Genomic DNA, 22,886 nt, shown 5'->3' with positions numbered 1-22,886 from the left:
GTCTCAACCCCATACAGCAGCACTGACTCCACTGTGTGAGCGTTCATGTTTCAGCCCCATACAGCAGCACTGACTCATGTTTCGGCCCCATACAGCAGCACTGACTCCACTGTGTGAGCGTTCATGTTTCGGCCCCATACAGCAGCACTGACTCCACTGTGTGAGCGTTCATGTCTCAACCCCATACAGCAGCACTGACTCCACTGTGTGAGCGTTCATGTTTCGGCCCCATACAGCAGCACTGACTCCACTGGGGCTACACCAACAACCGCCTCTTGTGGTGTTCTCCGTGTCAGATGTCCACACTCTCCTTATCCCATGCAGGGCATTCCAGGCAAGTTCCCTCCGGACCTTCAAGATCCTGTTCTGTTGCAGGCTTGCAGCAGTCCAGGCACAGAGATATTGGAATTGTTTGACTTATTTGTGTTTGTGCAGTGCCTGACTCCACAACAACTGTGATGTTAATGGGGAGCAGCCTGTCAATGTTCTAAGTTGTGTAGTTTGAACATGGCTATCACCTTGTTCTGTGGATTGCTGGACCACTGTGATTGGCATTGGTCTGATTTAATTGGAAAGGGTGGGGTTTCCAGGGAGGGAGAGGTTGAGGCTGTCATGTCTCGCCACTCACTGAAGTGGTTATTGTTTTTTTAGTTAGAATAATGTTTCTTCGTTGGGATTCACGATCGGGATGCGCTGTCAGGCATTAGAGCCAATACTTTATATGGTATGCGCCTGGACGAGGCAGCAGGCACCCCAAGTTAGAAGATTGTTTCAGTTTAAAAATATATATTTTTCACTTTTATCCTGGCCTGGAAAAATTTAACTATTGTCCTCTTCTTCATCTTTGAGTTTTCCATAACCGTTTTTATATTTGTACCAGTAGACCTACACACTCCCACTTATGACACTCATGCCTAACATTATGGTGTGATGAGGTGATGTTATTTAGGGCAGGCTATAGAGCGTCGCAGTCCCGCCTCCTACCCTGGACCAGGAAATGAAACCCAATGCATTATTCTCATAGACATTTCTTAAAGTATTTATTTAAAGACGGTTACGCCGCGGACAAAGCCAACTCGAGTCGTGACAACTCATGACAACACAAACAATATTTTGGATCAAACAAATAATTACAAAGAAGAAAAACAACAAAAAAAGTGTTGTAACCTGCCGTTTTTTTCTTCTTTCTAATTATTTGTTTGGTCCAAAATATTGTTTGAGTTGTCACGACTCGAGTTGGCTTTGTCCGCGGCGTAACCGTCTTTAAATAAATACTTTAAGAAATGTCTATGAGAATAATGCATTGGGTTTCATTTCCTGGTCCAGGGTAGGAGGCGAGACTGCGACGCTCTATAGACACAGATTATGTCCATGTTGCATACATATTCTGTGGACTTGAGGGTTGCAGCACATGGAGTCACTTTAATGCCACTCCATGAAAGCTCTCTGTTTGAGCCTCATCGCCCTGTCATCTTTACAACATGCTGAGCTTCATGGAACAGAGATGGCCCATGTCACCCACAACTTCCGCACTGTTTCAGTCAGGTCTGTGTCGGCCAGGCAGTTAGAAGCCAGGGCAGAGAAAGAGGGAGATGGAGAGAGAAACGACCCAAACGGAGGCGAATAGGGGCCCCGCTGGCGCGTGTCTGAAATGTCACATGTCGGGGCGAGAATTTCCTGCGCGGCGAAGCCGCACTTTCAGCACGTCATTTGTCATCGCTTGGACGTGGAAAACAGGCTTGCTTGGGCCAAGAACACACTCCGAGTTCGATCTCTCCACCATGTACCAGTGTCCTGGGATATAAGAAGAGAAAACAGAGAGAGGACACAGTGAAAAAGAATAAGTGTGATGAAGTGGAGAAAAAGAAAGGAGAGGCAGCAGCAGAATAATTGAGAGAGAGCAGGCCGCAGCTTCAGTGACGAAAGGGACAGAAGCGGGCTGGGGAGGAGGCCAGGGGGTGTCTGGAATCTAACACAAACCACAAACACATCTCACACATTTAATCATCTAAATAGCACTATAGAATTAACTACTTAAGTTACTTAGATACAGTGTAAAACACTTTGTGGCTATGTCACTCTTTCCTCTGCATGGCGGCTTTCATAATGTATAATTTAAGAGCAAAAATGAGGATGAGTGACAGAGCAAGGGTTTGAACTAAGGATCCATCAAATCACACAGTTCTGTTTCTCTGTCAGAGAGTCCTGACTGTCTTGAAACTGCAGGCTGTGACTAATAGTTCTAGCTAACCATATATTGAACCACAATAACTTTGGACTTTCCAGAGGTTTCTCCTAGTGGTTATGAAGAGTTCTTTAAATCGTTTTAGTTCAGCCAATTATTATTTTTCCAATGTGAATCATATTGGCTCACTTGCCAGAGAGGATCCCCTCTATCAGGATGTAGCTCCTCCGTTCCAATAAATCATCCCAAATCTTTGGTGTTAACTCGGCTTTAGGGAGCAGAGAACTGCTCATATGTACCAGATTGTGACTGCTCATTTCACTGCAGGCCACCTTCTCACAGTCACAGGAGACAAATTGAGAGCTTATGGGGAGCATGCCAGATGTATGCTGGGAGGATGGGACATTGAGGCTGGATGCTGAGACATGTCAGTGCCTCCTGTGTGTGTGTGTGTGTGTGTGTGTGTGTGTGTGTGCGTGTGTGCGTGCATGCGTGTGTATCATCTCAGCAGCTTCTATTCTCCTGGCCTGGAGAAAGTGATGATAAATGGGTGATTTCCTGTAATTTACCTTTAGGGGGACGGATGGTGCTCGACTGTTTGGTTAGAGGGTGGAGAGAGAGAGACATAGAGAGAGGGAGCGGGAGAGAGGGGGGGAGGGGCAGAGAGCGAGAGAGCGAGAGGGCGAGAAGGAGACAGAGCAAAAGAGAAAGAAAGGGAGAGACAGATAGAGACGGACAGATGGAGAAAGATAGAGGAGTCTGGGGATAGAGGAGTGGGGAAAGGGGGATGTGAAAGAGAAAGACTAGGGAGTTTCCTGCTTTACCCGGCCTCTGGAGTTGGATTTCCTCTGAGATGAAGTGTACGTCTGTGTGTGTGTGTGTGCATGCGTGCGTATGTGCGTGCGTGCATGCGCGGGTGCGTGTGCGTGCCTGTTGTTTATTTACAGAGCTGCAGCTCCTACTCTTGGTGGAGGATTAAGGCAGACCCCTGTACCCAGCACTGCCCCCATTCATGCCACAGTCTAGACCTCTCTGGGTTGAGTGGAAACACACCACACTGCTAACATCCCCAGTGTTAGTGTAACTCGGAGACCCGTGGACCGTATTTACAGTGAAGTTAACCACTAAACTCTATACAATTCAATGACCAGGGTCTCCTATAGGGGTCTACACTCTTTTTCCCCCTCAACACCAAATATCTTTGCCGAAAATAGCCCATCTACAAGCTTACAGCGGATCGAGAGTCGACGCGATATTTTCAGCAAATCTTTGCCTATATTTTGCAGAATGCTTGCCCATTATGACATACCCATCATAGGGACACTAATAGGGATGCTAGGGTTCATGTGGTTAAATACAACCCATGATTTTACTAAGAACATACACAGTCTTTCACTGCTATAAGAGATGTATGCACACTGTATATTGTTTCCAATGGTGCACGTACGCACGCACGCGCACACACACGCACGCACGCACGCACGCACACACACACGCACGCACGCACACACGCACACATGCACGCACATACACACCAATCTCACATACTTTCCTGAGCGAATCTAGCCGCGCTCAGAGATAAATAATCACCACAAGGCTCATTAACTAATAATTTATTTTTTTATCATTCACGATTAAAAAGTCAGTGGTTCATTGCGTCAGAGGAAAATGTACAGGGAAGACTTCGATATAATAACACAAGTGATGAACAGGCCTGGGGGGGAAGGAACCCATTGACCCACCCCCCTCCCAAAAAAAAAAGAAAAAGAAAAGGCAGGTGGACATTCTGGACAATGTTTGTTTTATGAGTGTACTATTATTCTGCAACCATAAATGATACAACAAAGCAGAATGTATAGTAGGGGTTGTTGGGTCAATTCCCATCTGTGAAACCTCTATGTGAAAAGCAGAGGGTCCAGTCAGCCCGTGTCAGCTCTCCTCATAGTCATTTAGAACGGCGCTGTTTGGAAACGTAAAACTGAAAGGAATACATTCTGTGTAATACTTGAACCACAGCTTCGGGTCATGATCACAAAAGCATATGTTTCTGGTTTCTGCATCCACATAACATCATCTGCTTTGTACATCCATACACGTCGAGTCATCTCAGGCCAAAGCAACGCTTTTTCAAAGACAAAAAGCTTAAATGGCAAAGGCAGTTCCGTACATATTTACAGCATGGGGAATGTGCCACGGTTTAGCAAACAAGGCAAGTGTGTTGAAAAAGTGTGAGATAGAAAACAAAGGCCATAAAGAAAAGCGGGAAACGTATGTTTGATGATAGGACTTCAGAGGCAATCTGGCCTTTTTATCCCATAAGTGTGTTCTTCAAATGAGAACCATCCAACAAATTGGAGCTGTCTATTCACCTGCAACTCATTTGTTTACTCATGTCATGTTTAATGAGACACGCACGCATGTGCGCGCGCACACACACACACACACACACACACACACACACACACACACACACACACACACACACACACACACACACACACACACACACACACACACACCTGTGAGTGTTATAAATATACTGTGAAGGGGAGAAACAAAGCGCGGCAGTTATAGTCTCTGTTTCGCTGCCAAGTTGTTTGGCTTGTTAATGTAAAACGACAGGGAGGCTCTCACTATGAGGTTTTACTAAACAGCTTTCACGAGGGGCTATGTTTCACCCTGCTAAACAACATCTGGTCTTATCTTTATTCCAATATATTCATGGTGGGATGCAAAGAGGAGCAACGACAGGAAGTAAATTAAAAAGTGCTATGGCTGCCTCTATTTCAGTGGTTCTCAGGGCCAGGGGTGCCATATTTTGAATTTATTTATGTCACTTCAGTTTAACCACTTAAACCCTCTATATTTAGTAATACAGACCACCAAACCTCCTTGCCAAAGAAAGCTCACAACGCTTGTAGATCTGCTATTTTTGGTGAATGTTCCCCCCAGAATAGGGATGCTGCAGTGCAGGGTTCAAGGGGTTAAATGTCAAGCATCTGTCGTAATGGAAACTACTATTATCTCAAGTTTTCCTTGTGACACATACTGTATCTTATGGGGAGAGATTTACATATTTACATACCGCCATATGACACAAATGTGAGGTTGTATAAAGTAACAATGTAATTCAGGGGTGCCTTGAATGAAACAAGTTATTTACAGGGGTGACCTGAGACAAGAACGTTTGAGAACCACTGCTCTACTAAGTGAGACTCCTGATTCCGACTGGAGTGAGAGGGCAGCATGGACACCGTTGAGAGAGGAGAGAGGCCTCGCGGACACGGAATCTGAACATCAATCATAGTGTCCCACGCCATACTCGCATACCAAGGAAAGTAGACTGCCACTACTGTAACAGCACCTGTTAGACAGGCTGCCACGGAGGGCCAACGCATCAATAATTGACTGTTTGGTTCTGCATTTTTGTGAAATTCCATCTGTGGGAATTGTGCAATGGCGAGTAGCGTCGGACCGTTGGATCAAAATGTTGATGATTTATCAACATATTTTCTGTTTTGCGTCACCACATAGAAATAAACAAATTACCAATACTAAAATATCCTCAATTTTCGCATTGACAACTCTTCCGGTAAACAATGTCGAGCTTATTGTTTATTGAGAGTCATGCTCTCCATTACCGCACATTCTTAACTTGACGACTTGATCTCAGAAGCGGTTACAATCACACCATGCTATGCTTGCATTATGTGACTGTATGAATTCACATTTTGACATTAGGGCATGAAACCAAGACCTAAAGAGCAGTACAGTTGGGGGATTTTGGACATGTGACAGTGTCACATACAAAATACATATTGGTTAAGTAAAAAAAAAGAAAAGAAAAATAAATAAGGTGGTGAGTAGAGACTAGAGAGACACTTTTGGACAAACGACAAACCAAACATACCGCCACTCAGGCCATTCAGGGGAGCATAACCACTAGCTAGCATAACATGCCTGTCGGCACACTGACGGCTAGGCTAGCCTGACATACCCCTCAAACTTGTGTGTTTATCTTGTACTCGGTTTAAATAAATTGTAATGCGCTTTACAAAATGAAATAACGGCAAAAGGCAGATAGAGACTATGAGAGCAACCAGACGGCTCTCTCTGTGGTTTTCCGTGGTTCCTGACTTCCATATTCTCTTAATTCAATTTAAAAACAGACGATGCTCATTTGGCAATGGATGACAGGCACTGTGTTGGGGCAGAGATGGAGATGACTTGGGTAGTTTTCCTTTGGGTTGTGATGTTGACATTGGTTTAGTCCTTGGTCTGCACTCTGCAAATTTCACTTTGTTAAAAAATAATAAACTGGCAAAAAAACCCACAAACATGCAAACATTAAAAAAGCACATAACAGAAATATAATATTCTCACGTCATAATACAATGAGGGAGTGCTTAGAACTTTCCAGCCTCATTCATTTTGTCAATATAAACTAGAGATATATGTGAATATGTCATTTATCCAACTGTTGTTTTCTTTTTACTGCACGATAAGGAACTCACATTTTAATCTCTTTTTTTGGCAAGCAACAGCCTGTCAGTCACAATAGACACATCATGAAAATGGTCAGATATTTAAAAGAAATAAAGTTTAACATTCATCACGCGACAACATCTGGGCAACCACTTTCCAACCAAACAATGGAAGACATTATGCAGAAAGTAGAATGTGTCCTTTAGTTGGAAACATGGGTATTGTTTTGCACTGCAAATCATTCACCATAGTTACATGGTGGCCATTTTGTTCTTACTTCATACTAAGGATGTTGAGAAACCCCATTGTGTAGAGATGGGGTTTCCCAACCCCTGAGTGTGAATATGGTCAGTTGGTCCACTGTGTCAGATCTTCTGACGAGAAGACAAAAAAGAAATACTTTTGAGTCATACTAATGCCTGACTACTGTACATGTCCCACTCCTGAGAGGGACTTGAGTTGAGGACGTTATGGATTTGACAATCTAACACGTAAAGACATAGCAGGGGTAATGGTATGGACAAAAGAAGTTCGGTGCGTAGCGTTAGTCCGACATCCTAATAATCCGACAGCCATAAATCCGACTACCCAATATTCCGACCATAGAGCCCCATACTAACTATCCCTAAGCCCTATAACCACACATGGAAGCCATGTGTGAGTCTTAACCGGCCACGCGGTTGGACTAACGGGATGTCAGACTAACGCGTCAAGTGCCCCCCCAAGAAGTCACTACACCGGGTATATAAACTCTACCATAAACAGTGGCATGAAATATTTGCAGTTGTAAACGTCACTATAGGCAGTTCATTGCGTCAGGGTTCTCTGGTGGCAGCAGCAGAGGAGGTGACATTGAGGTTTGCTGTGGAAAATGTCCCCGTTCAGGGAGCCCTTGGCTTGTGTCCTCATGGGCCAAGGTTGTTTCTGGGTCATGTGTCATGATGACCCATGGAGGCTACTTCAGAGAGGCGAGCCAGATTAGGCCCAGTATTTTTGCATGAACAACATCAAGAGGTTCTCACTTGGCCCACAATTTTCCGGACATCGTCAGGTTTGTTTGGACAATGACATGCAAAGGAGCCACGTTTGGGACTTTGTCCAGTTCATCTTTTGGAAGGTTGTAGTTTTGTGGCCACGGTGAAATGAGTCTCTCTCTCTCTCAGATTCAACAAAGCGCCCCCGTCATTTGAAAATCCTCAGAGAATGGAAAATGAAACGTTTTGAATTGCATGTGAATATGAAAAGAAGGAAAAAAACACGGCGGGGGGGAAATCAGTCTGGAAACATTTGGGGAGGTAGGGGACAGTCTGGAAACATTTGGGGAGGTAGGGGACAGGTAGTTTGAGGAGGAGTGGACATTTGGGGAGGTAGGGGACAGGTAGTTTGAGGAGGAGTGGACATTTGGGGAGGTAGGGGACAGGTAGTTTGAGGAGGAGTGGACATTTTCACTCACTAGTCAATGGAGAGGATGCTGCTTTTGTCTACACTTCATACCCTTTTTAATGGTCCCTTTTGAAGGCAGACCAGTTGAGAGAAAGACAAGTGACACTCAGGTGATAAAACTTGAAAAATAAAAATGAAAATAATTATACAATATACACAAAAAGTGGTCCTTAAAACAGGCAAGGTACATGCAGTCTTTGTAATGTGCAGTGTCCCCGTGATGACTGGAGACCAGGGAATTGGGGTGGGGGGGGGGGGGGGGGAAGGGGGAGTGGAAAAAAAGGTTCAAACTTGGGTCCTATCCTGCCAAATAACCGAGGGCTAGGGAGGACGTCGTAGAGTCAGGGTCCAGGGTCAAGTTTAGGGGGCGTGACGGGGTTGAAAGGTTGGGGACTGCTTTCCCATCACGCTTTGCCACATTTTCCCTTCTTCTCTTTGCGCTGGAACTTCCGCAGGCGCCGCGTCCAAACGTCCCGCCACTGGATGACCAGGCTGTTCTTATCGGCCAGAAGGCCCATACGCTCCGCCCCCGCGGCGTTGGTGGCTCCTCCCCCAGGCACGACCCTTGGCCCTGCCCCGGGGTCGGCCCCGCCCTCCGCGCCGCCCATCACCAGGAAGCGCTTGCTCATCTGGATCTTGGGACACTTGCAGGCCAGGTCCTTCATGTGGATCCACAGGATGTTGTCGCCGCGCTTCAGCGGGTCGCCGCGGCTCTTGTACACGGACACCACGTTGACCGAGAACTTGGCCCAGTCGCCCACCGTCTCCATGTCCAGCACGTTCACTTGGACCGCTGCACACAGATGGACACACAAATAACACGTTCACTTGGACCGCTGCACACAGATGGACACACAAATAACACGTTCACTTGGACCGCTGCACACAGATGGACACACAAATAACACGTTCACTTGGACCGCTGCACACAGATGGACACACAAATAACACGTTCACTTGGACCGCTGCACACAGATGGACACACAAATAACACGTTCACTTGGACCGCTGCACACAGATGGACACACAAATAACAGACAAATAAGAAAAGTAGGTTAGTATTTTTTCCCTACAACGTAATCATTTATGCCTGGATAACACTGACTGTGTGTGTGTACACTGTACAGTACACACAAATAGTTTTTTTTTTCTCTCCCAAAATCTCCATCTAACTTTTTATTTTGTTAGCATTTTTTTGATTTATTGTTTTCACTATGGATCTTCATTCAAAAAAAGAATACATTTTAGCATTTGCCAAACCTCTGTGGACATCCCTTTTGTTATGGTGGTGTGCGAGCATTCCTTTTGTCTTCACATAATTATATATGGGCACGCGGCACGCCCATATATGGGTATTTCGGTCGGATCAAAATCCTATCACACAAAGATTTGGCGGAAGACCCCTGCTGTATGACAAAATCAGAGGAGCCTTCCCACACATCAATCTGTCTGGATGCAGTCCACCTCATTTACTTACCATAATCTTTCTTGCAGTATTTCTTCATGTTGATCTTCAGGTTGCCCTTCACCGGTTTACAATAGGACTCGCAGTCTGTGAACACAACAGTACCGTCGTTGACTCGTTGGACACTTGCTGACAATCACAGTGGGAGCCGTCATTACACACATAACAGTCACAATCACAGTGGGAGCCGCCATTACACACATAATGAGAAATATCATGGTAACATTCTGAGGATTTCACACATTAGAACCGTTTTACTGCCATGGCATGTACTAGGGTTGTCTTGCAGTACTTAAGGTGTAACCTATGCATTTTTAACCTAGGGTGGACAGCAGTGCACACGCACGCACGCACACACACACACGAACAATTTAAGTTCAGCTAATAATTATGCTTATTGAAAGGATATCAATTACACATATTTATTTAGCCCTTTTTTTGCTTCATTTGTTTAAGTCCTAAAACAAAACCCAAAAATAGTGCAGCTTCTATATAACATTTTATTTAAATGTCTTTTCTACGACCAGAGTTTGTCTAATAAAACAACTTTGGGATGCATGTGAACGCAAACGCAGACCTGCTACTGACACCAGCGAAGGCTCCAAGATAAACTGGAGCTGGCTGGAAGTAGAGACATGTTGGGCTTGGTCCGCTTTTCTTTTTTTTGGGGGGGTAAAATACAACCTCCGACAAAATGACACATAAAGCCCCTGCAGTACCCGGTGTCGGGAGGCAATTTAAACATACCAGCAGGAGAAAAAGTGTTCCGTTTGACATGTTTTCTGGGGGCCTGAGAAAAGACAGAGCGCGGTGGAAGTGGTCATGGTTGGATGGAGGTGAATAGGCCCTGGCTGGCCCTTGGCTGCCAGCATGACGATTGAGACCACACACTGGACACACTGACCCTAGCTGACCATCAGTGGCGGAAAAAGTACTTAAATGATTTACTCAAGGAAAAGTATTGGTATCAAAATGTACTTAAAGTAGGCTACCAAAGGTAAAAGTACTCATTGTGCAGAATGTCCCATTTCAAGTTTTCAAATGTATAAAAATCTTTTGAAAATAGCAGATCTACAAGCTCACAATGCCCACAACATCGGCTATTTTCACATGTATATAGGGCTGAAGTGGTTAATAATGTATGTTTTGTAATAATAATCAAAATGTACAAAGTAACTAGTAACCAAAGTTCTCACATACAGTAAATGTAGTCGAGTAAAAGTACAATATTTGGATCCAAGATGTAGTGGAGGAGAAGTACAAGTATTGGAGATTGGATAATGGATATACCGTACTCAAGAAAAGTACAAATACCTCAAAATTGTACTTAGTTACAATACTTAGGTAAATGTACTTTACTACTTTCCACCACTGGGGATCAGCAGCATTGGTAAGACCCGATGAAGCGTTTCAGAAGACAGAGGTGTTCCAATTATGTTTGCGAAGGCTGGAATGGACTTCTTAACTCTTGGCTGCACTAATCCAAGATCTCCAGATCTCTTTATTTGACGGACCTGCTGGATCGGTTGCTGCTCGTTTTTTTGGCCCGTATTCACGCGGAGGAAGTTGAACTGAAAACCACACGCTCGTTTTCAGCACTGGCTTGCTTCAAAAAGTTACACACTGTACGGGACATTCACACCCGAGGGCTGGCCGGTACCGCCATCGTTTGAGCATCTCCACGGGCAGTCGTGGAGTCACGGAGCTCGTGCAAACGCCTCAGCGATGCGTGGTGAGACTAAGGAAAGGCATCAGTTACATCTATCCAAATGGTCTAAAAATGACCCTGAAATATGGTGATTATCAGTGGGGCGGACATCTCTCTACACAATAGGACACTGTCATTCCTACACTAAGGTTTGGAACAATGCACAGTGTGCAACATGTGGGTGCTGCACTGGGCCGTTTGCAGAAGCTGAGCACTTAAACACAAGATTAATGGTGACTAATTTGGTTTAGGGCCCGGCAGTAGAACTTTAAAGTGGTGGAAGACAGCATGAGTACATTATGTGAGCTAACACCGCTCAGATGTGATAGCATAGCTAACACGAAACACCACTGAGAGAATACGACATGGCAGAGTCAAATCACACCATACACCAGAGTGGCTGCCCTCAGTAGGACTTAGCCCTGTGCATATGTTTTGTGATGTGCCCTCAGCTCACTACTGTAACTGTAATGTTAACTGTAACTGTGCAACGATTCTGTATTATAGTGGTCAATGAAAACATGAGCTCTGAAAATTCACTGGAATTAGTGTTCGATGTTCTGGGGGGGAGCCTCTGCTTTTGATATTTTATTTGTACAAAGAAATACAAAACAAAACAAAACAAATGTTATTATAATAACAATAATTAAAAAATACAAGCTCACTTGTGAGCATGTAGATCGGACTATTGTCATACACATAGGTAGGCTATATAGGTCTTAAGTGGTGAAGAACCCCCCCTCTCTCTGTTTTGATTACAAATCGAACCACTACTGGAATTACTGTAAGTAATGGTTATTTTATATACCGTATATAACTTATATTACCCAAAGGGTAGGGCAGGCACACAGACCTCTGAAGAACCTGATGACCTGACATGTTCTCAATGTACCATGCACTACAAAGGTAATTTCCATGCAGTGCAAACAACGAGTCTGAGCATTTCAAGGGGACACGCAATCGCAACCACAGCGTCTTGCCTGTGCTCTCGAGGGGCCATGAAATCGAAAAACCTCAGGCCGGTAACAAGGGCCGGGGTATCGACGGCCCCACTGGCTGCGAAAGGAAAACCACTCAGAAGGTGTGTGCATGCGGGGAGAAGTTGCACAGCTTTCCAAAGCAAACCAAATAAAAGTGATTGCTAACTACAATAATCAACGCAATTAGAAAAAAAGAGGCATGTGCTAGAGAAAGAACGAGAGAGAAACCGCAAAGAGACATGGTTTCTGGGTCGCACGCGAACAAGTGAGTTGCGTTGCTTCTTATTTTCCTGGTGGTGGGGGTGGAGGAAGCAATGGAAGCAGGGCAGGAGAAGGAAAGGAGCAAGAGGGGGCTGAGGAGCTCATAAAAATGTCGAGGAAGCTTGGCCATATATCAGAGTGTTGGAGAATTTACTAGCCAGAGAGAGGGAAAGAGAGAAAGAGAGAGAGAGAGAGAGAGAGAGAGAGAGAATAAGAAAACAGCAGTTTCCAATAACCCTATAGGAATAGAAAGGGTTAAAAGAAAGGGAAAAAACAGTGTAGAGGTGTGTATGTGGATGGATGGATTTGTGCGTGTGTGCATAACATACATGTATGTACATCATTCACAGGCTTTAAATTTGATGTTAAATATCATGGAGTCCATGTAAAAGGCCTCTTTCATTATGGGCTGGTGTGTGGTTTCATTTGCAGATCATTATCATCCGAAGGCGCATGTGAGCGTGACATGCGTGCATTTGAATGACGTAAGTGCATGGATCTCATTAGATCACTGTCACTTGTATGTATGCCTGTGTAATTTGCGCGTGTGTGTGTGTGCACGTGTGTATGTTTGTGAACAAGAATGGCCATGCATGTTTGTGATATACAGTGGCAAGCCCATAGCTATCAGTGGTGAAATGCTGGCTGCACGCCAGTGTGTGTGTTCCCATGAAGAGTTACTTACTGCTGGCCGTTCACCTGGAAAAGCCCCTGGTGAATCGTCCATTGACCCAGAAGACCAGCCCACTGAAAACACACACAATTGCCTCGGCGGCTCCGGTTACCCTTGTTCGCTCCGGCCGCTGTCACCATGCCATGACAAGGACAAATTGCGTCCGCCGCTCCCCCATCCCCCCCACCCACCCCTTCCCCGGCAGTGAGACATTCTGGGGCCTTGGGTTTACATGCTGGCGAAGCTGCTTCTATGGCGGCTTTACGCTGAGAAGGATGGGGGGGGGGGGGGGGTGATCTGGTATGTTCAGGAGTGTTGAGGTGAATCGACGATGAGCGACCCTTGTGTTCATCAGACGCCCGCAACACTTTCCCAGGGAAGAAAACACTTTGAATGAAAAAGGGCTCACAGGCCCATGTGACGTGCAGTAAAAAAGGAGAAAAAGAGAGGAATTAAAAAGAAAAAGGAAAGGAGTGATAAATGTGATTAAATAATAATAAGCCTTTGATGTCAACGATTTAAGCTTCATTTAGCATTAGGGGGTCACAGCACATTTCTGATGGTTATGCTCAGCTGATCAACTGCTTGGTCTAATTGGCTCTTGCGGTTAGGAGCGGCTGCCACTCAAAAGTCACACTGTAAAATCCTTTGGGTTAACCCATTTAGATCAATTAAAAAAAGTATAAAAATGGAAAAAAGAATGTTGCCATGTATATACAATGACACAGGTGCTGTCCCGGATTGAAAGGTATAAAGACTTGGGGTTAAACAGAGTTAAACGAACATCATTATGCTACTAGACATGCAGTTCCAACCGTAGCCTATACCCCTTACACCCCTATACCCCTTACACCCCTATACCTCTTACACCCCTGATTGTATTTAACATTTGAGATGTAAGGAGGCATGAAGCCAAGAGCGTATTTTAGCCAGGGCCTCCACACCAAGAACCAAGCCTTTTATTAAGGAGAGGTGTTGTGCGGCAAAGTGGGAGGTACGGATCTCCGGGCAAGGTGTTGATTTATGTTGTAAACCCGGTAATGAATCAACGTTTCCAAATCAACACCACCATTCAAATCAAACGGCACCGAAATGAAAAATAAGGGGTATGGAAATTGAGCGGAGCCTATATATTGGGAGAGAGAGCGAGAGAAAGAACACATCTTAAAAAGAAAAAAGAAAAGAAAAAGAAAAACAATTCCTCACAGTCAGTCACTAACACTCCAGTCACGCCTCAGAACTCAACCCCTTCGCCACCAGGGTGTCTTGGCTAAACTGCGGCTAATCACTTGTGTTGCGTTTCCATTGGCCTCAATCTGCAGCTGGAGCGACCGACCGCTCAGTCCAGAGCCGAAGCTAGAAGAGCTCGAGACTCGCTGAGGTTCTAATGGTTCACGGGAAGCCCCGCGTGCCAAGAACACAGGTTTTAAGACAATGGAAAACACTCTCCTGGGCTCCAGAGCACTCGTTCTCTTCGCAAAAAAAAAAAAAAAAAAAAACATCAAACAGAGGACCCACCCACCATTAATATTCATTCCACAGCATAAAAAACCGAGCCCAGAAATATTAAATACCATGTTATTTCTTTCCCCCTCATAAACAGGTGGTAGTTAGGGGAGAAGCCGAGCGAGTGCGTATGTATTATACTGACCTGCTGGTTCTTCTGTGCTGCTGCTCGCCACGGCGGTGGGGTTGACCACTGGGATCTCTGAAACACACACACGAGAAGAAACATTCAGCCGACGTTTATTGGCAGGATTTATGCCCATGCACTTGGTCCAGACATGGTGTAAGTGGCTTGGCCGCGTGCCTTCCAAATGCGCACGTGTGGTCAAACAAAATGAAGGATGTCTGAATTTGGTGAAAGTAATTTCAAAGAGGGCATGGGAAGGCCATGGATATTATACTGAAATATGATGAACAGCGAAAGAAAAGTAGGATGCAGTACAGTGAAGGAGTCAGAGCCGGCTCACCAACACAATTTTAATCCTAAATTACAGTTGGAGGCCATCGATATTGTCCTTTTCTTTTTGCTGAGGTTTGCGTGATCTGCGCAAAAGGACAGTTAACCCATTTTGGGCGGGAACCCCTTTTGGTGTTTTAAACATTATGTTATAATTTAGCTATTGAAAAATAGCAGATCTACAAGCTCATAGCACGCCACCGAGTGGCGCGCTACGAGCTTGTAGGTCTGCTATTTTTGAAAAATCGTGAAAATATTTATTTCAGAAAACTGGAGGATTTAGAAGGATTTTTAAAAATGTTGAGGTCAGGCCTAAATGGGTCAAATGATAAGGGACAATATCGGTGGCACCCAACTGTATACTTTGTCGTGTGTGAGCGTCACAATCGCACAACAAAGTATAAATAAGGCTGAAGTTAGTGAGAATGAAAATAGCATCCGTTTCTCATAATAAGAGGGATGGCGTCATGATATACTGTAGCACATCAGTGTTGTATGCGTGCTTGCTGCTAGATAAACATAGCCAACTGACAGGGGCACTTATTGGTGGTGAGAGGAAAGACAGTCTCAAATAAACCAACGCATTCCATGGACTGATTCAATGCTCTGGGTGTCACTTTTATGCTCTGGAATCTAGCGGACAACCTTCAAATGTTCAGAGTACAATATGAGCAGAAGACAGATTGGGAAGGGGGACTTGGCGTGGTTGGATAGGACAGACTATTATGCAAATGTGTAATAAATAACTGCTGGTTATTATGTCGGTGTATTGGACAGTGCCTAAATCAAAAGTCCTGTTTTTATTTGACACCCAGGTGTCACCTGCTCTAGGCCAGGAGTAATAGCATGAGTACGGTCGACCAAATGGAATGGTATAGGGTTTGTATTTGGTTAAATTGTACCCTTCTCAAACAGACAGTACCTTCATAAACAAGGAGCAGCTGATCATTCACTGCTAAAGGTTACACACGGAATACACAGAATAAGCTTATTGAATCCATGTTCTCACTGTAGGAAATGAGTGTTGCTGCTCATACATTTAATACATGGAAAAAGCGGGTAGCCTGGATTAGGGGTTCTCTCGTGGCAGCGCAATCGGCATTGAAGCCTGCGCAGACAAACAGACAGATGGCGTGTTTGGTTGTGGTGTCTTGAGACAGATGCCATCCTCCCCGCAAGGTGCCCGCGCTGCTGGCAAAACTATAAAGTGCCTCTCGCCTCGTGGAATTCCTCCAGGACATCTACCACTAATCGTATGCCACTTCTGTAATGGAAAAATGCTAATGCTAGCAACACGCCTGCTACTTTTAACATAAACAGGGCTGATTGGAACTGCCTGCTTAGCATCCACCCGGAGGATTTAGCTTTTTGATTGGGAATATATGTGAATGGGCGAAGGTGGCGGGGGTCTGGGTGGAAGGAACTAAGGAGGCCAGAGAGGCGTCTTGAAGCGCAGGCAGACAGTTGGATCTGTGAAATTATGGACGCCCCCACCCTGCTGACAAAAACAAACAAGGCCGCTGGGCTTGGTAAAGACAAGAGCAGCTGCTGGAAGCCACTCGGGGACCTCGTGATCACGTCTTGCTGAAGAGAGAAGGGACAATGAAAGAGGAATTCAGATGAGGGTCACTGCCATCATACTAATTGGCTGCTTAATGGCTTCGCCATCAGTGTTGTTGAGTGAGTGTGAGTGTGTGTGTGTGTGTGTGTGTGTGTGGGGGGGGGGGGGGGGGGGTAGAGAAGACCTGATTGATAACACATGAGCCGATTTCATGAACACTCCACATAATGCCTCCAAACATGGGTATGGAGCCAATGTCCAATCACATGGGTTACTGACACAATCACACGCACGCACACACGCACGCACGCACGCACGCACGCACGCACGCACGCACGCACGCACGCACGCACGCACGCACGCACGCACGCACGCACGCACGCACGCACGCACACACGCCGTGCTCTCTCTGCTGTCTTTGGATGGTGAGGTGGCGTTTGAACCACAGTGGTTTTATCCTCTTTGCCCCCGTTAGCCATCTGCTCCGGAGCAGCATGTGTGACCAACAACATGGCACTGCATGCTACAACGTGGCACAGCTTGGCATGGCGCCACATGGCATGGTATGGTTCACTTAGACGGATGGTGTTTCTGGAGTGGGTTTTAGTGTGTGTGTGTGTGTGTGTGTGTGTGTGTGTGTGTGTGTGTGGTGGAAAGCTGCCCTCTGTTCCAGAATCCACATGCCTGTGTGTGCTGGGCCACTCTATTTCATACATTGACAATTGACATTGACAAACTAGACGTGTCCATCAAATAAGGATATATTATGGAGGAAAACACAGGCGCGTGCGCGCGCACACACACACACACACACACACACACACACACACACACACACACACACACACACACACACACACACGCACACACACGCACACACACGCACGCACACACACACACGCACGCACGCACACGCACGCACACACATGCACGCACGCACACACACAGTAACTCGGGCGAGCTGAGCATGGGTTATTTATAGTGAACGCAAGACGAGTATGAATTATCCATCACACCGATCTCCATTAGTCTGAGAATCACCAGTAGAATCCTCCCCACATGTCCCAGCCTTTACCTCACGCCGTCCCATTAGCTGACCAGTAGAATCCTCCCCACATGTCCCAGGCTTTACCTCACGCCGTCCCATTAGCTGAACAGTAGAATCCTCCCCACATGTCCCAGGCTTGACCTTACGCCGTCCCATTAGCTGAACAGTAGAATCCTCCCCACATGTCCCAGCCTTTACCTCACGCCGTCCCATTAGCTGAACAGTAGAATCCTCCCCATATGTCCCAGGCTTTACCTCACGCCGTCCCATTAGCTGAACAGTAGAATCCTCCCCATATGTCCCAGGCTTTACCTCACGCCGTCCCATTAGCTGACCAGTAGAATCCTCCCCACATGTCCCAGCCTTTACCTCACGCCGTCCCATCAGCTGAACAGTAGAATCCTCCCCACATGTCCCTCCCAACCTTTACCTCACGCCGTCCCATTAGCTGACCAGTAGAATCCTCCCCACATGTCCCTCCCAACCTTTACCTCACGCCGTCCCATTAGCTGAACAGTAGAATCCTCCCCACATGTCCCTCCCAACCTTTACCTCACGCCGTCCCATTAGCTGACCAGTAGAATCCTCCCCACATGTCCCAGCCCAGCCTTTACCTCATGCCGTCCCATTAGCTGAACAGTAGAATCCTCCCCACATGTCCCAGCCTTTACCTCATGCCGTCCCATTAGCTGAACAGTAGAATCCTCTCCACATGTCCCAGCCTTTACCTCACGCCGTCCCATTAGCTGAACAGTAGAATCCTCCCCACATGTCCCAGGCTTTACCTCACGCCGTCCCATTAGCTGAACAGTAGAATCCTCCCCACATGTCCCAGCTTTTACCTCACGCCGCCCCATTAGCTGACCAGTAGAATCCTCCCCACATGTCCCAGCCTTTACCTCATGCCGTCCCATTAGCTGAACAGTAGAATCCTCTCCACATGTCCCAGCCTTTACCTCACGCCGTCCCATTAGCTGAACAGTAGAATCCTCCCCACATGTCCCAGGCTTTACCTCATGCCGTCCCATTAGCTGAACAGTAGAATCCTCTCCACATGTCCCAGCCTTTACCTCACGCCGTCCCATTAGCTGAACAGTAGAATCCTCTCCACATGTCCCAGCCTTTACCTCACGCCGCCCCATTAGCTGACCAGTAGAATCCTCCCCACATGTCCCAGCCTTTACCTCACGCCGTCCCATTAGCTGAACAGTAGAATCCTCCCCATATGTCCCAGCCTTTATTTACCTCACGCCGTCCCATTAGCTGAACAGTAGAATCCTCCCCACATGTCCCAGCCTTTACCTCACGCCGTCCCATTAGCTGAACAGTAGAATCCTCCCCACATGTCCCAGGCTTTACCTCACGCCGTCCCATTAGCTGAACAAGGGGCATGTTTCAATTTAGCCAACGTTTTTACGACTTGGCCCAATGCGGGAGCATGTGTTCTTAGACTTGTCTAAAAACATTATCATTGCGCTCTAACAATAGCCATGCGAATCCACCAGGCCGTCGACTTAATCAATAGCAGGCGATGAAGCGTTTACTGATGTCTTATCTCATAGGTAAGGATCGCACAGATGAGGTCCTGGCTGGCGCGTATCTCTGAACCACTTTCAATCTGGCGTCTCTATTTTCCTGTCATTATACGCAGGAATCTTCAAAAAAATGTTTGTGTGCAAACATTTCCGCAAAGATGGTGACGCCTTGTGTGAGCTTGTAGATCGGCTATTGTCACGCAACACTGTCATATCTCAACCTATACAATAAGCCCTAAGTGTGGCTGAGGGGGGAAAACCTAACCAGACTATCGAGTGGCGGTATATGGCATTAGTCTCTAGAGTAGCGTTCACTCTATTCTTTCCAACTCTAGGGGGTTGGCTAATTTATTCATAAACAATTACACAACGCTGCTGGTATACGGCTAGCTTTTGGAAACACGGATTAGACCTATATTATGGTTTTTCAGACAGGAATCAGGATTCTTTACTGCTCTTCAAAAAGAAAGTGCATGCAGGAAGTGTCTCCTGGGACAGTGGTTCCCAAACTTTTCAGGTAAAGAGCCAAAAAAAAGATTAGACGTTTTCCTACATGGGACCAAAACTAATGAAAATAGCAGATCTACAAGCGTACAACACGCCGCTTCGCGCCACGTTGCGAGCATGTAGTTCTGTTATTTTCACTACTTCTTAATTATTTCTACATCTAAATGTCTTTGATTTGTTTGTTTGTTTGTTTCATATATACTTGAAAAAATATATATTTATAAATGTAGGGAAAGAAAATGTAAGTTGTTTTAATACATTTTAATCTTGTGTCGTGACCCATAAAAATGAGTCTGTGCCATGACCCACAAATGGGTCCCTACCCACTGTTTAGGAAACAGTGCCCTGGGACACTTGCCCATGCACTTTGCAGTTTTAACAGAGTGTTTTGGTGAATGTGTGTGTTGTGAGGTTGGCGTGATAGTTTCCCTGGCAGGTCACTGAGGTCAGGTAAGATGGCGGCTGTGGCCAGTCCTGCGCGTCTAAGCTGGCATCGCTGATCACGCTGTTACAGTCCCACAGGGGAAGAATGAAACCAGCGCCATGCCCCCCTGTGGGCATGGCAACACGGATACAAACACTGGGTTGAGGTGGGCAGACTGGGCACGGTGGGTGGGGAGAGTGGGTGTACGTATGTGTGTGTGTGTGTGTGTGTGTGTGTGTGGTTGACTGTGTGTGTGTGTGTGTGTGTGTGTGTGTGTGTGTGTGTGTGTGTGTGTGTGTGTGTGTGTGTGTGTGTGTGTGTGTGTGTGTGTGTATGTGGTTGACTGTGTGTGTGTGTGTGTGTGTGTGTGTGTGTGTGTGTGTGTGTGTGTGTGTGTGTGTGTGTGTGTGTGTGTGTGTGTGTGTGTGTGTGTATGTGGTTGACTGTGTGTGTGTGTGTGTGTGTGTGTGTGTGTGTGTGTGTGTGTGTGTGTGTGGTTGTGTGTGTGGATGTGTGTATGCGTGCCACTGCTGGGGCCACTGGAACAGAGAGGCCCTCACTGCCGTCACGCTCTGGTGAACAACACACGTTAGCACTGGTGGTCGGATTACGAGTCCTGCCCGCAGACTGTGTGCGTGTGTGTGTGTGTGTGTGAGTGCGTGCGCGTATGCGTGTGTGTGTATGTGTGTGTGTGCGCGTGCACGTGTGTGTGTGCGCGTGTTTGTGAGAGTGTGCGTGCTTTCATGTTTGTGTGTCCGCATAGGCTCAGCTTTAGTTCCTGATTGCAAAAGCAGGACATTGCCTTTGCTGTATGTGAAGTTGAGTGGACCCACCGGCCCACATAGCTGCTGGAGGACCCATTAGCACACCGTGGAACAAGGTGTGACCACTTTGAACCAAGCAAAGCCAGGAAGAAAACAAGACATATCTGTAGTTGTGTGTATGTGGCTATGTGCGTGCGTGCATGCGTGCGTGTATTAACACAGTCAAATCCTGTACTGTGTGCATGTGGTGTGCTTGTGTGATGATGACTGATGAGTGTATGTAAAGTGTGTGTGTGGAACATAGTGAGTGTTATGGCACTGCATGCTACAACGTTGCACAGCTTTATGGCACTGCATGCTACAACGTTGCACAGCTTTATGGCACTGCATGCTACAACGTTGCACAGCTTTATGGCACTGCATGCTACAACGTTGCACAGCTTGGCATGGCGCCACGTGGCATGGTATGGTTCACTTAGACGACGGTGTGTGTGTGTGTGTGTGTGTGTGTGTGTGTGTGTGTGTGTGTGTGTGTGTGTGTGTGTGTGTGTGTGTGTGTGTGTGTGTGTGCGTGCGTGTGCGTGTGTCTACTCACTGATGCACGGGGCCACGGGGGAGCGGCTCTGCTGGTAGCCCTTGGCACAGCGGTTGCACGTGATGCCCGTCACGCCGTCCTTGCAGGGGCACTGGCCCGTGGTCTGGTTGCATGTCTTGCCCGCCGCTCCCACCGGGTGGCAGTCACAGGCTGGGGTGGGCGTGGGATGAGCGGAAAAGGGATGGGGGTGGGAGAGTGTAGGATAGTGGGGGGGAGAGGAAAAAGGGAGCCAAGACAAAAGAGAGAAAGAAAGATGTTACTGTGATTCACCTTCGAAACACATCTGAAACTGTTATGCTGAATTTGCTGAAAGAAAAACATTTGGCGACACAATGTTCAGCAGCTCAACTATAGCACCATTACAAGGCTATTGCATGGAGCACGTTAACATTCGAGGCAGGGCAGTGGACTGTTATTTGGCAAGAGGCAAGGAGCCCCAGGCACCATTCAGATACACATCAGGGACAGCGTGTTCTGCTCTGGACGTCAGGATCCAAGAGAGAACAGACTCTTTCCCTGCGTGCATCTGGTGCTTGGGAACCACCATGGCCACCATGCAGGGTCTAGCATCACAAGTGTGTGTGTGTGCGTGCGAGTGACAAAGAACACATCATTTGTGAGGCTGTGGCTGTGTGTGTGAGAGAGGAGTGAGTGAGAAAGCCACAAAACCCGGTAAAGAAATATTTTTAGATACATATTAATTGGGCCCTGACATGAAAATCTTGGGGACCGCATGTAATTCAGACAGTCCATTAGTCAGGCATTAGTCCGCCGTGCTTGCGGTTATGGTTAGGTTAGGAGATGAGGTGGGTTGTCATTTGTCGGACCAATGACTAGTCTGAACAACGTACTGCACCCGAAAGTCTTTGACAACCACTGGTTTAAACAACATAAGGAATAAAGCCCAAATAAGCAACTCTGCAACTACCAATATTTACAAGCCCAAGAAGTAAGAAGAAGTATAATAAGCAGTCGCTTATAATAAGCAGACATGGCAACCCTGCTCTCTTCACTGTGGAGATGGTCTTTCCTAAGTGACGGATGGCTCCTGCCTTGCGTGACACACTTGTGGCCTGCTGTTTCATCGCTTCCCGGAAAGCAAAAAAAATAAAAAGGAAAGAAAATAGCCTGAAGACTGCCGCGGTGAACGCCAATAGCAACAAGCAAGACTCAGGTCTTGTCGCTCCGACATTTTGTTTTACAAGCGTTACTGGTACACCGGGCGACCCGTCCATGCCACCTCAAGCAATACAAGGTCTGTTTTAAGAGCTGCTAAATACAAGATGTGG

The 22,886-nt window shown here is 46.4% G+C and overlaps 1 protein-coding gene across 1 annotated transcript in view; it reads right to left on the bottom strand.

Moving 5' to 3' along the window:
• Positions 1-8,068: 8,068 nt before the first annotated feature.
• ntn2 (netrin 2) overlaps positions 8,069-22,886 on the bottom strand; it is a 61,014-nt gene continuing 46,196 nt past the window's right edge. Inside the window, exons 4-7 of the mRNA XM_079492700.1 lie at positions 21,598-21,747; positions 14,852-14,908; positions 9,591-9,665; positions 8,069-8,906 (exon numbers count right to left, since the gene is read on the bottom strand). Coding sequence (XP_079348826.1) covers positions 8,518-8,906; positions 9,591-9,665; positions 14,852-14,908; positions 21,598-21,747 — 671 coding nt within the window. The 3' untranslated portion in view covers positions 8,069-8,517. The remainder of the gene's footprint in view (positions 8,907-9,590; positions 9,666-14,851; positions 14,909-21,597; positions 21,748-22,886) is intronic.

The sequence above is a fragment of the Electrona antarctica genome, assembly GCF_951216825.1.
Source record: "Electrona antarctica genome assembly, chromosome: 22".
NCBI lineage: Eukaryota > Metazoa > Chordata > Actinopteri > Myctophiformes > Myctophidae > Electrona > Electrona antarctica.
The sequence above is the reverse complement of the archived record's forward strand: the minus strand, read 5'-3'. Positions and strand labels throughout refer to the sequence as shown.